Source organism: Chionomys nivalis, chromosome 15 (assembly GCF_950005125.1).
Source record: "Chionomys nivalis chromosome 15, mChiNiv1.1, whole genome shotgun sequence".
NCBI lineage: Eukaryota > Metazoa > Chordata > Mammalia > Rodentia > Cricetidae > Chionomys > Chionomys nivalis.
Genome location: NC_080100.1, coordinates 60674797 through 60687834, shown reverse-complemented (window position 1 = coordinate 60687834; position 13038 = coordinate 60674797). Strand labels below are relative to the sequence as shown.

Sequence of the window (13038 nt, the reverse complement as noted above, 5' to 3'; positions counted from 1 at the left end):
TCTGATTTTTCACAAAAGTCATCCATCATGGCACCAAATTCAAACCCCACACACAAGATATTATTCATGTCAAAAAGCCTTGTAATGATCAGCCAGATGGCTCAGTGGCTAAAGGTGCTTGTCACAAAGCCTCGTTAACAACCTTGACAACCTGGCTTTGATTACTGGGACCCACAGGTGGAAAGAGAACCAAGGTGTACATGCACTTGCATCCACATACACAGAATAAGTAAGTACAGAATACAGTTTGAACCCATGTCATTTCATTTCAATGCCACATTTTTTTTGCTTGTCGATAACACCAGATCATTATTAATTATGAGGGCATACACATATTTGTTACTTTGACCATACACAGAATTGGAAAACCTATTACATGGGAAAACATAATTCTCTACTACGTTTAAGTGAGAAGGGAATTAGTGTTACCCCAAGACTAAAGGAAAACTGAGTTCCAGCAACCAACGGTCCATCCCCCCTTTTCTTTCAAAACTAAGTCTTCTTGTGCATAATTTGAATTTTGTCTATGAGCTACAGTTGCCCTTAATCACTGTGCTTCTACCTCAAACTGGGAGCACAACCAATCATTACAACTTTATAGTCAGCACCACCACCCGCCTCTCTCCTCCTCCTCCATCATCATATACCTTCTCGCTCATCCTGTTTCACAGTAGTTATTCATAAGCTATCTTCAGATAAGCTGACTCACTCTTACACACTGTTTTGTAGAAAACCCCAACTTATAATGTTTATGTAAAATAAGGTATATAATTTGTTAGAGCAGCGACTCTCAACCTGTGGGTCAAAACTCCTTTGCGGGGTCATATATCAGACATCCTGTATATCAGATAGTTATATTATGATTCATAACAGGAGCAAAATTGCAATTATGGAATAACAACAAAAATATTTTATGGTTGGGGGTCACCACATTATGAGGAACTGTAGTAAAGAGTCACAGCGGCAGAACCACTGCCTTAGACAATGTAACAACTGAAAGGACTGATATGTTTTCAAATGAAAGGGACTCACACATTTGTGCTTAGGACTCATTTTTTAGGTAGGTACTGTATTTTAAGCAAAGAACGGAACAGATTTTAGCTGCAACAAAGTGAATCCTAAAATGGCTACTGTAATTCTCTCGCAAAATTGCCAAGTATAATAGAACTCTCCCTATTTGTCCACGAAAGCAAAAATGTCTGCTTTGTTCTTTACAGCATTGTCCGCAAGGCTAGGTTTGAGAAACTGAGTAGTATCTATTTTATATAATGAAGTTAGACAAAAAGCATGCACCAATTTTATGTCGGAAGAGACATTCCTGGTGAGGGGATTCACCATTTTAGAGCCCAACCCTTGACTTTCAGGTGCTCTTTTGATTGCTGTCTAGAAAATGACAGCCTATTTTCCGGAAGTCGGTCCACTCAGTGTCTTTGTTGTGAGAATACTCAATACATACGGAGAGAGGGAGAAAGGGAGATTGAATAGAGATTACTTTTAAAAGTTAGGCTTTATGGCTGTGTGGTTCTAGTCTTAGTCTGGTCTACACAATAAGTCCCTGTCAATCAGGGCTGCATAGTGAAACCCAGTCCCCCCCCCAAAAAAAAAGAAAAAAAAGAAAGAGAAAAAAGCAAAAAAAATGAAAAACTGAGGCTCGGGGGTTGGAGAGATGGTGGTTCGGCAGCTGACAGCGTTTACTGGTCTTGCAGAAGACCCAGGACACCCATGGCAGGTGATTTACAACTACCTGTAAGTCTAGCTCCAGACATATTCAACACCCTCTTCTGGCTTCCCCATACCTGCACACATATGCACAGACTCACACAGAGACATACACACATAAATAAAAACAAATCAATCTTTAAAAACAATTAGGCTCAGCTGAGTCTGATGTGCACACCGATAGTCCCAGCACCTAGGAGACCGAGACAGGAGGACTAGAAGTTTGAGGCCAGCCTCCAATGAGACTGTCTCGTGGAGTGGGGGAAAGGTAAATGTATTAGGTAAACCTAACTTTCTCTAGGTGGTAGAATGAGAGGAACTTACAAAAAACTATCCATATTTTATTTCTGAATGATTTGCATCAAGGGAAGTTTGCTCTGCTTAAAATCGGAACTAGTGCAGAGGACCTCGCAAGGTACCCTACACACCTGGCCCCTGCCCACCCCTCTTCCTCCTTTTTCTCATCCTCTCACACCCGTAGCATCTCACAGCTGTCTATGGCTATATTTTGTTCTCAAGAAAAGACTAGTCTGTATACATTTAAATGAGGTGGACACTGCTTTTTCTTGTTGAGAAAGTACTTCTTTGACAGCAGAGGTTAGCCACTCAATGCTGCATCCTGCACTACAGGGAAATGATGTGGAGATGAAGAGACCATTTATATCTCTTTACTGTAGATTTAGTTCCTCACAATGACACAGATCAGAATAAACTTGTATATATGTTTAGTGGCAAATGAAATCCCACTACCAGATAAATGGTTCTAGTTAAAGAAAAGAATTGCCAAAAGTTGCTTGACCTGCAAGGTGCAGCTAGACATCCACACAGCCATTGATAATGGGAACGGAAGCAAATAAAAGTATAGTTCAGCTTTCAGATGTCATTAGAAAACATCATTTTTCTCATACTTCTCTTAATTTATACACACACACACACACGTATATATATATACTATGTGACCAGCTTACCAATGTTTTTTTAAAAATTTCCCAATCTACAATGTTTAGAGAAAAGCAAGTTAAATGTCAATGAGTGAAGAAAAGTATTTATTGATGTGCTGTGTCATTTCCAGGCTCCTAATTGACATTCATTATTAAGCACTTGTATGATCCACAGCAGAAGCATTTAATTAAATGTTAGTGAAAAGATTTTTCTTACCCAGAGCCAGGAAAGCTCTTTCTTCCAGAAATCAAAAGAGGATTTCCTCGAACATCAAAATGAATCATTAAGTAACTTTGAACCAGTATAAAATAATCCACCATTATGGTGCCTTTGAAATTCAGGTGTTTCCCTGCCCCTATCTCAATATATTCATGATTTAAAATAATTAAATGTCTTAGGAAATTAGAGAACTAAATAAACTAAAATAACAAGTTTCTGGTAAATAGTTGCACAAATAAACAGAGATAAAAGCTGTGTGCACTGGGATTGTCTGAGTGCTCAGACTGCCAAAGAATGAAGGGCTCATTAAAACAGCAAAGAATTCCCTTTATATTGTCCTCCATGTTAGCTCATCTATTAATAAAAGGAAAGTAATTCTTTGCCAGTAGGTGGTGCTTTTGTATAAAACATTACTCAAAGATAAACTCATTCCTGACTAATTTTCTATCTCTGTGCACCCTACTCCTCTACCACATCTCCCAAAAGGCCAGCCCCAAGTTAGTCCAGTTTTCTCTGAATTATACTCATATTGTTTCCCTGCTTAGAAAGACACATGTAGTTCTCCCCCATTAACAAGCCACAAGCTTATACACATGAATAGGTAGGCTTACTTTTGGTTAAATTCGTGTGTCTGTACAGATGATTATTTTCCGTGAGAATCCCTCAGTTAAAGCGACTCCTGTACTTTCTTGACAGTGTTGTTGGGTCAGCTAGGCTCTGGCTGTGGATGTCAATGCAATCAGAATACAGGAACAACAACAAAAACGTCTTAAAGTTGATGCAAGGTGACAACAGTTTGCCCTGCTCAAAGTCACTGATTGCCAAGCTACACTTAAAGGCTTAATGCGTCTCTCTCTCCAGAATATCGTGTCTAAAGTCTCCCAGAACACACTCTTGAAATCAGTGAGGATTAGCAGTATAGTAATAGAATACTCCTTCGTTCTTTGCCACGTCATTTTTCTTAGGAATCACTAGATTCACCAAATAATATGAGTTATAAATAGAGGACTGTGGTCCTAAGTACTCTGTCATCACTACTGCTTAGCCAGAGTATGGCTAGCAGAATCAGGAACCGAAGATAAGGCTTTCACCCCACACAACTACAGAAGATAAAGTTCAGTTATGCATCAGTTTTAGTGAGATGTTTTTAAATGGATATTTAAATTTTCTGCAGACACTGTTCAGTCCTCTTCCCCTCCTTCCCCTCCCAAGCTTTACATCGGTTATGTATATTTTATTACACTTGAAATGTTCTGTTCATTTGAAATTCAAACTGTTCACTTCCCCTTAGTATTGGATCACCTCTACTTGTATGGGCATATGAAATGAAAGGAGAGAAAGTTTAAAATAATTTTCAATGCAGAAATTAGTAAGCCAAGAGAGGCTGGCCCAAATCCAAACACCATTCCCCAAGGTTTAGAAAATGAAAGATTGGAATCGTACAGGGAAAATTCCGTGAACATAGAATGACTTTTGTATCATGTCTTAAACCTTTATGAAAAGGTAATCAATATGGTTTTGGAGTCTCTTGGGACCTATAGATCATTCAGGAGGCCTGGGCCTGTTAACTAGAGAGTTTCCCACCAGGCAGAAGCATTCTCACCCAATCTCACTAGGCAGTGACACCCCCTCGGTGCTGAGCTGCGCTTCTCTCTGGGCGTGCACTAGAGTCTATGCAAGTCGTTACGCTGATATGTTTGTAATGTGAGTTCCTGGGGCCTGCAGGCCTCCTCCATCTGTAACTGGGTTTCCTTTCCTCCTACAGAGCTTGCACTAGCACTCATTTATCTCAGAGTTCAAATCTCTCCCTGCCTTCTACTCAAAGCCTCAACATCAAGTCAGAACCTGTTTCTCCTCCTAGAGACCGTACCACCACTCCTTCGAGATACCCACAACACACGCGCCACGAGGCGGGGAGGTCTCCTGTTGATAGCTTGAGCAGCTGTAGCAGTTCCTACGATGGGAGCGACCGAGAGGATCACCGGAACGAATTCCACTCCCCCATTGGACTCACCAGACCTTCGCCGGACGAAAGGGAAAGTCCCTCAGTCAAGCGCATGCGACTCTCTGAAGGATGGGCAACATGATCACATTATTACTTAATAGTTTTTTTTTTCTTGCAGTGTGTGTGTGTGTGCTATACCTTAATGGGGAAGGGGGGTCGATATGCATTATATGTGCCGTGTGTGGAAAAAAAAAAACCGTCAGGTACTCTGTTTTGTAAAAGTACTTTTAAATTGCCTCAGTGATACAGTATAAAGATAAACAGAAATGCTGAGATAAGCTTAGCACTCGAGTTGTACAACAGAACACTTGTACAAAATAGATTTTAAGGCTAACTTCTCTTCACTGTTGTGCTCCTTTGCAAAATGTATGTTACAATAGATAGTGTCATGTTGCAGGTTCAACGTTATTTACATGTAAATAGACAAAAGGAAACATTTGCCAAAAGCGGCAGATCTTTACTGAAAGAGAGCAGCTGTTATGCAACATATAGAAAAATGTATAGAAGTTTGGACAGACCCGGAAAGGGGTGGCCATTGGTAAATGTTAGGAACATGCCCGGTCACCTAATGTCCCGAGCACGCTCACAAACCTGCAGGCATATCATTGGCGTATGGCACTCATTCAAAAGGATCAGAAACCATTCAAAGAGGACCATACCTACTTTAAAAGAAAAGAAAAGAAAAAAAGCAAAAACAAAAAAATATATAAAATAAAAACAAAAAAGTGTGGCGTTTGAGAGCTAACGTATTTAATTAAATAAATAAATCTGGGTCTGCATCTCTTATTAAATAAAAAATATAAAAATATGTACATTACATTTTGCTTATTTTCATATAAAAGGTAAGAAAGAGTTTGCAAAGCATTTGTGGCTTTTTGTAGTTTACTTAAGCCAAAATGTGTTTTTCCCCTCGATAGCTTCGCTAATATTTTAAACAGTCCTGTAAAAACCCACAGAGGACTTTTTGTATAGAAAGCACTACGCTAAGCCATGAGGAACTCCATGCTTTGCTAACCAAGATAACTGTTTTCTCTTTGTAGAAGTTTTGTTTTTGAAATGTGTATTTCTAATTATATAAAATATTAAGAATCTTTTAAAAATCTGTGAAATTAACATGCTTGTGTATAGCTTTCTAATATATATAATATTATGGTAATGGCAGAAGTTTTGTTTTCTTAATAGCGGGAGGGGGGTATATTTGTGCAGTTGCACACTTGAGTAACTATTTTCTTTCTGATTTCTTTTACTCTGCATACATTTTATAAGTTCAAGGTCAGCTGTCAAAAGGATAACCTGTGGGGTTAGAACATAATACATTGCAACATCCTAAATCATTTTTAAAACGTCAACAAATTATTGGGTCAACTGACATCCATTGTATATACTAATTGGTTTCTTTCAAACTACTTTGTTTTGTTTTGTTTTGCATTTTATCAAAAGCAGGGCCCCTTTCAGATCTCTCCATTTCACCACGCATCTTGGAATTCAGTAAGTTCATATCCTAACTTGCCCATATTCTAAATTTACACAGTTCATGTTCAGCCTTGAATTTGATGTTTCTTAGAAGTATTCCCAGAATAAGAAGCTGTGTGGGGTTACATGTCCTGCAAGTTGGGACCTAGGAATAAGAGACGTGAGGGTTTTTTTGGTTTTTTTGTTTTTGCTTTGTTTTTTTTTTTGTTTTTGTTTTTGTTTTTTTTGTTGTTGTTGTTTTGGTGGATAAGTTACAGATCTCTGTAGAAGAAAAATGTGGAAGAGTGGGTGCTAGAAAGGAGGGTAGCAGTGGAGGGGCAGGTGCTTGTCGTCCACCCTCATGATTTTAACTGACTCATAACAATCTTGTCAGCAGTGTAGGACTGTTGGACAACCTGGTGTGCAGGACCCCCAATGTCACTTCTGCATAAAGCATGTATGTCATCTATTTTTCCTTCAATAAAGAGATTTAATAGCCATTTCAAGAAATCCCATTTAAAAAAAATACTTTCTCTATGACCCTTTTTTATTTTAAATAATTTAATTCTTGTCTAATATTCATGTGTAAGGGATTAATTTTCAGACCCTTTAAAAGTGAGTGCCATAAAGAATCAGTATATAGTGTTGAAGTGATATTTCAGACTAGGAAATGGTTTCCTTCTCTGGAATGGGCAGACGAGTCAGTTCATCTCCAGTCACCGGTACTGACATGAGGAGCCAAGAATACGGTGATCTCAGTCTGCTAGATCATGTGTAGGACGTGTTCATCCAGTTTTTTATTTCTTTTTACCTGCATAGTTACTATGTGTTTCTCACTGTAAAAGGCTGCCGCTGGGTGGCAGAAGCCAAAAGACCTTTAATGAGGCTATATTTTTCTTAACTTGATCTGCAATCCATAATTAGACCACGATGCACCTTTGGTTGTGTCTATATAGGATGCTAGCCTGCCTTGTACTAATGTTTTATATATTAAAAACAAAATAAAGATATCGATCGTTTCATATATATCCCACTACTAAAGGTATCCATGGAACATGAAGACTAGTATTTATGCAGAAGAAAACAGGAAATTAACCCCTACAAATACGGTTATCTATACACCTGTTTGCATGTTCGCGTATGTACACAAACATGCAGTTGAAGTGAAAAAGAAAACCAGTCCATTATTTCACTCTAAACTTGATTCCATCCTGACGATTCATGTTTATAACTTAATATGTATTAAATATGCAAGCATATCACAAATGTTCTCTGTCATTTCAAAATGCATTTGTTTATCAGTATCAATAGAATCTTGCCAGTGGGTGGGAAAGGGTCATATAAAAATATGAAGAAATAGCCATATTAAATTTTTACCTGCCATTTGCCTCCGCAACAAAGCAAACTTGAGTTTCTAATGCTAAAGATAGAATAAGCTAATGCACCAGCAGGGGCATCTGCTATTTATAGCAGCTCTGACAATAGGTTTTTACAAACTCAAGAACAGACTCACTTGAAAACGGACTCCAGTCACCTCCTTCCCACTACTGAATTCAAAGCAGTAGCAGATAGCGAAGGGATAATCTAAGGATTTTTAAAGATAATTTTATGAGAAGCACAATCTTTATTGTGACCGGTAACATTCTCTGAACAGTCACACCTGTCTGTCTTTACCCTCCTGCCTTTCTGTAACTCATCATTTGCTGTATTGGAAAACCAAGTATGGTTTTTAATCACAGAAAGTCCTTTGTGTCCAGGAGTCCGGGACAGAGCTCTGAGGGTCTATTATTTTACATTACCTGGCCTAGAGTAGCATTTTAGACAACATTCATCATGCAAGTAGGAGAACTGTAAGTGGCATTTTACATGGCTGCAAGTATTGTTATACCTAATCCTATTTGAAAAGAATTTTGGTAACAGTGAGCTGAAAACCGGTAGCGGTGTCGCAGCGCATGCGAGCTGCGCACCTGTAGACTGTTCGCACTGACGTGTGGAGGCTGTTTGTTTCAACCTTTTTTAAAATTGTGTTTTTTAGTAAAATGGCTTATTTTTTCCCAAAGGTGGAGTTTAACGTTTTGTAATGATGAATATGAAAATGCCTGTCATCTTTAGATCATTTAAAGGTTAACTAAAGTGAGAATTGCAAAACAAATCCCATACACTTTTTAAAAGCATGTCTGCCCTCTCTCACCTCTGTTTTTTGACATACATACCCTTTATCTTAGAGCTACCATTTGCTCCCTCGATCCCCTTCGCTTGTTTTCTCCCCAGAGAGTAAATGCTTTGTATTTCTTTTTTAAAAAAAAAAAAAAATTTTTTTTTTTTTTGAAGAAGAAGCCACTTGAACCTTAATAAAGGCTGTTGCCTAAGCATGGCACACTTCATCTGATCTCATTTGTGCCATCTGCTCTGGTGTCGTCACTTGTATGGCGGTAATTTCCTGCCACTACAGATCTTTGAAGATTGCTTGACTACTGGTGTTTGTTAGAATGCTCCAGACTACAGATGTAATTAAAGGCTTTTCTCACTATGTTTTAACCAAAGATGTGGAGCAATCCAAGCCACATATCTTCGCCATTAAATTTGTCCATTTTGGTTATTTTCATAATCGGGTATTGCATTTTGCCTTCCCTGTTCATACCTCAAATTGATTCATACCTCAGTTTAATCCAAGGAGGTTGGCTAAGGGATAGATCCTGCTGTGGTTTGCCTGCAGCAGCCGACTCGGAGCAGACAGACCCGGGTCACGGTAGGCATAGGACTTGGATTGCTTCAGATGGTTTGCTGTATCAGTTTCTTTCTTTTTCCTTTTCTGAGGACTTGTTTCCATTCAACGAGAGTAATTACAATGGCTTGTAAATGAGGGCGTACAAGCATTTGCAACAAGTATCCAAATAGAGGCTCACAGCGGCATAAGCTGGACTTTGTCGCCACTAGATGACAAGATGTTATACCGAGTTCAACCACATCTGTGTATCTCAAGGGACTTAAATTCAGCTGTCTGTAGTGAATTAAAGTGGGGAATTTTCAAAAGTTTCTCCTGCTGGAAATAAGGTATAATTTGTATTTTGCAGACAATTCAGTAAAGTTACTGGCTTTCTTAGTGATGAAGTCTCTGTGGTGCGTTCTTTTAATTAATGTTTTGCTGTTCAAATTTATTCCACTTTATTATGGTTTTTTTAAAGCAACTTATCCCCAAGCACAAATGAGCTTTCTCAGTTTTGAGCTCAAAATATATGAAAAGATGGATATGTGTGGGAAGGTGTGAATTGGGTAACAGTTCTTAAGATAAGGGAGTATTCAGTCAGGGTGGGAAGCTGAAGCTTTTTCTGACTGGGGCAACTTCTTTCTCCAAGAAGCTCCAAAGAGATCTTGATTTGTCTGGTGAAAGAATTTCTCAACGTCCTCATGAAAGGCATTACCAGGAAATAAATTATTGTTTTAACTAAAATGTATAGAAAGTATTTTTCAGAAGCCTTACTTTTTTAATCAGAAGAGCTTTTCTAAAAGTTGGAAATATAGGCTTGTATCTAAGTATTTGAGTAAACCAGTGGAATCATACATTCTTTTTTTTTTTTTTTTTTTTTTTTTTTGAGACAGGGTTTCTCTGTGGTTTTGGAGCCTGTCCTGGAACTAGCTCTTGTAGACCAGGCTGGTCTCAAACTCACAGAGATCCGCCTGCCTCTGCCTCCCAAGTGCTGGGATTAAAGGAGAATCATACATTCTTGAAGCTACAAATTATATGCAGTACCATAATCCAATCATAATTCTAATATGAGTGTTCTTAGAAGATCAATATGAGTTCATGTAGCAACTGAAAGAGGGAAAAGGGCTCGCTGCCAAACAATTAGACACTTTGGACTTTTGCATTAACAGTGATTCTTGATCTGAAAAATGAAAGAAAAGTGCCTCATGGACATTCTGCACATGACTTCAAAATGAGCATTGCTCTCTTTAATTGATTTCAGCAAACATTTATTCAGCAATAATCGTCTGTGGCTCTTGTGGTGGCTTCCAGGATGCAGGAAGATGGGGTCCCTGCTTTCAGAAACTAATGGGAGACAGAAAGTGTTTTCAGAGGAGCCTTGGAGAGGAATGCTTTGACCATCTTCAGAGGAAGGCAGAGACAGGCCCAGAGTGTAGAAGCTTTAAAATTTGGCTAGCTAGCAAAGCCTTGCCTTTTCTTTTGAAAGGTGGGCAGGATTAAGAAAGGCTCAGAAAGATCAAGCAGGCTGACTTCATGGCCCATGATCCCGCCCTGTGTTGACAGTAGTGCTCTCTTCTCACCATCTTGGAACATAATGATGTTACCTGTGAGTTTGTGTTCTGTAGGCAAAGTGTAGTGGGACAGTAGACTGTGTGTGTAAACTGCACTTCTCCCTTTAACAGAAGATAGCATTTCCTGCTTCTGTGACAAGGAACCCCACTTTGTCACTTCCCTCTGGGTTCAGCAGCCTGATTCCAGCCCCAGGTAAGGATGTTCCACAAAGGAGCAGTAAATGCAAAAACACTCAGCTGAAAGAGCAGAATACAGATGCACAAGAATTGTAGACCTTTCTATTTCGACTAAGGGAAGCCATGAGTTGAGAGAAAGAGAGAGAGAGAGAGAGAGAGAGAGAGAGAGAGAGAGAGAGAGAGAGAAATAAGAGTGGGAGAATTAGCTAAGGGCTTGATTAGATAATGTCTGGATTTAAGGACTCAATTAACACTGGGTGATAGTGGCACATGCGTTTCATCCCAGCACTTAGGAGGAAGAGAAAGGCAGGTGAATCTTGAGACCAGCCTGATCTACATAGTGAATTCCAATACAGCCAGGGCTACACAGAAAAACCCTGTCTCAAAAAAAAAAAATTAGAATTCAAAAAAAGTTGGATTAATGGTTGGCTCAACATTGCACTAAGAATCATAAAAGTTTACTTACTGAACTTAAATTATTAAGATCCTGATAATCACAAATAGAGGAGCCGTCTCTCTGTGGCACAGTAGTGTTGAACAGGTTGAGTTAGACTTATAGCCATGAGAATATTACAAATCTGAGCTTAACCTCAGGGTATCAGTTAGTGCAAAAGAGAGTTCGGGTTGTTCCTAGCAGAGATAAAGTGAAGCCACACCAGTAAGTAAGCTTCTTGAGGAGAAAGAAGAATAGAGTAGCCTAGAAGAGGAAGTAGCACAGAGGAGACCTGCAGAGATGAAAATCAACAGTGAAGAACTAAAGAACGAGCAGTCAGACAAAATGGAAACCGAAGCTGTCATGGCCAGAGAGGATCCAAGTAATAATACCCACACAGCTACGTCAAGGACTGTACTAGGGTCACTGAGCAGGAGGACAGAAGAGAGCATCTTGCTTGCTGTGAGGAATAACTTAGACTGCCTTTTCTACAAGCAAAAGGGATTAGCTGGCAGGTATTACCAAATTTCAGGCAGCAAATATGAACTAAACTCTAAAGTTTTGGTAACTAAAATAAAAGCTAGCTTGAATGCCAGACATGATCGCACACACATTTAATCCCAGCACTCACAAGACAGAAGCAGGTGGGTCTATGTGAGTTCCATACCAGCCTGGTCTATCTAGCAAATTCCAGGCCAGTATTGCATAGTGAAACCCTGTCTCAAAAGCAAAGAAAAAGAAAGGATAGGTCGAGTGGCTAGCAAAGTCAAGGACCAAAGGTAGGCCTTTAACACAGCAGATGGTGTCTACGCAATGTACAGGACCGAAGACCTAAGAGAGAGGACACAGGAGCCATCTTTACCAATGGCTAGAAACTAGTACTGTGTGCCCCCAAAGCCCAAATGGAATGCAGTTTCTCTATGCCAATGATTTTGGGATACCTTGGTTAAATATCATTACTTGTATTGACCGTGGAAACCTATCTGGCACAGAATATCTGAATCTTCATGTTTTTAAATTTAAAACATCATTTTCCAGTTTCACTTGAATGTTACTCTGGCATTTTCTTATGGTTACCCCTACAGACTGACTTCTAATCAAGGTGCAATGATAAAAGAAGAAAGGCAACTTCCCTTCCTCATTCAGTATCTCCCACGGACTTCTAATTGTCTCTACTTCCTGAAGTAAATATCTTCCCCAAAATGGGGCTACTCTTTAATCTTCCCATTCCAGGCGCTTCTTAGGCACTTTTGATTAAGAAGCAAGGGTTAAGAAAGTATATAAGAAAGTGCTTGAGGTTCATAATTTGGGGCCCTCACGTACAGTTTCTGGGTTTGATGCAGCCTTGATGCCAGGTCAGCATCGCCCCGCCCTTGACTAGCAGACTAGAGAAGAATCCACAGCCCTGATATACCCATTCCTGGTAGATGACTTTTGTTCTTGGCCAAATGGAAATGATGCTAACCGTTATTGCAAATACCAGACTGAAAGTTGGGTAATATTGAGGAGCAGCGGGACAATCCCAAGCTAAACAGAGGGTGACTAGGAGAGCCCTTTCTCAGGCACTACAAAGCCAGTGAGTGGCACAGGGCCATCACCAGATCCCATGTCCAGCCTCTCTTCCACAAAAGGAAATCAAGTCCATCCCTGGAGTTGCAGTGGCAGGGGCAGCCTGGGTAAACAGAAGAGATGCTAGTGGGTAGTAATACTTAAGTTACTTATTCTCTTTACACTGGTTTTCTGTGACTCACGGGGTCCGTCATTGACTCCCATGGCTAACTCTGAAGCTCAAATAATAGGATTTTGGGAGCTA

General features: G+C 39.5%; 1 protein-coding gene across 12 annotated transcripts in view; it reads left to right on the top strand.

The window, feature by feature from the left end:
- The window catches only part of Mef2c (myocyte enhancer factor 2C), a 170097-nt gene extending 160653 nt beyond the window's left edge, over nucleotides 1-9444 (top strand). For 9 of the 12 annotated variants that reach the window (XM_057790158.1, XM_057790162.1, XM_057790153.1 and 6 more), the window contains one exon: nucleotides 4646-9444. In XM_057790158.1, the coding sequence (XP_057646141.1) occupies nucleotides 4646-4967 (322 nt within the window). In that variant the 3' untranslated portion in view covers nucleotides 4968-9444. The remainder of the gene's footprint in view (nucleotides 1-4645) is intronic. The other 3 variants (XM_057790161.1, XM_057790160.1, XM_057790159.1) reach the window with 1 other exon arrangement.
- The last annotated feature ends 3594 nt before the right edge of the window (nucleotides 9445-13038 follow it).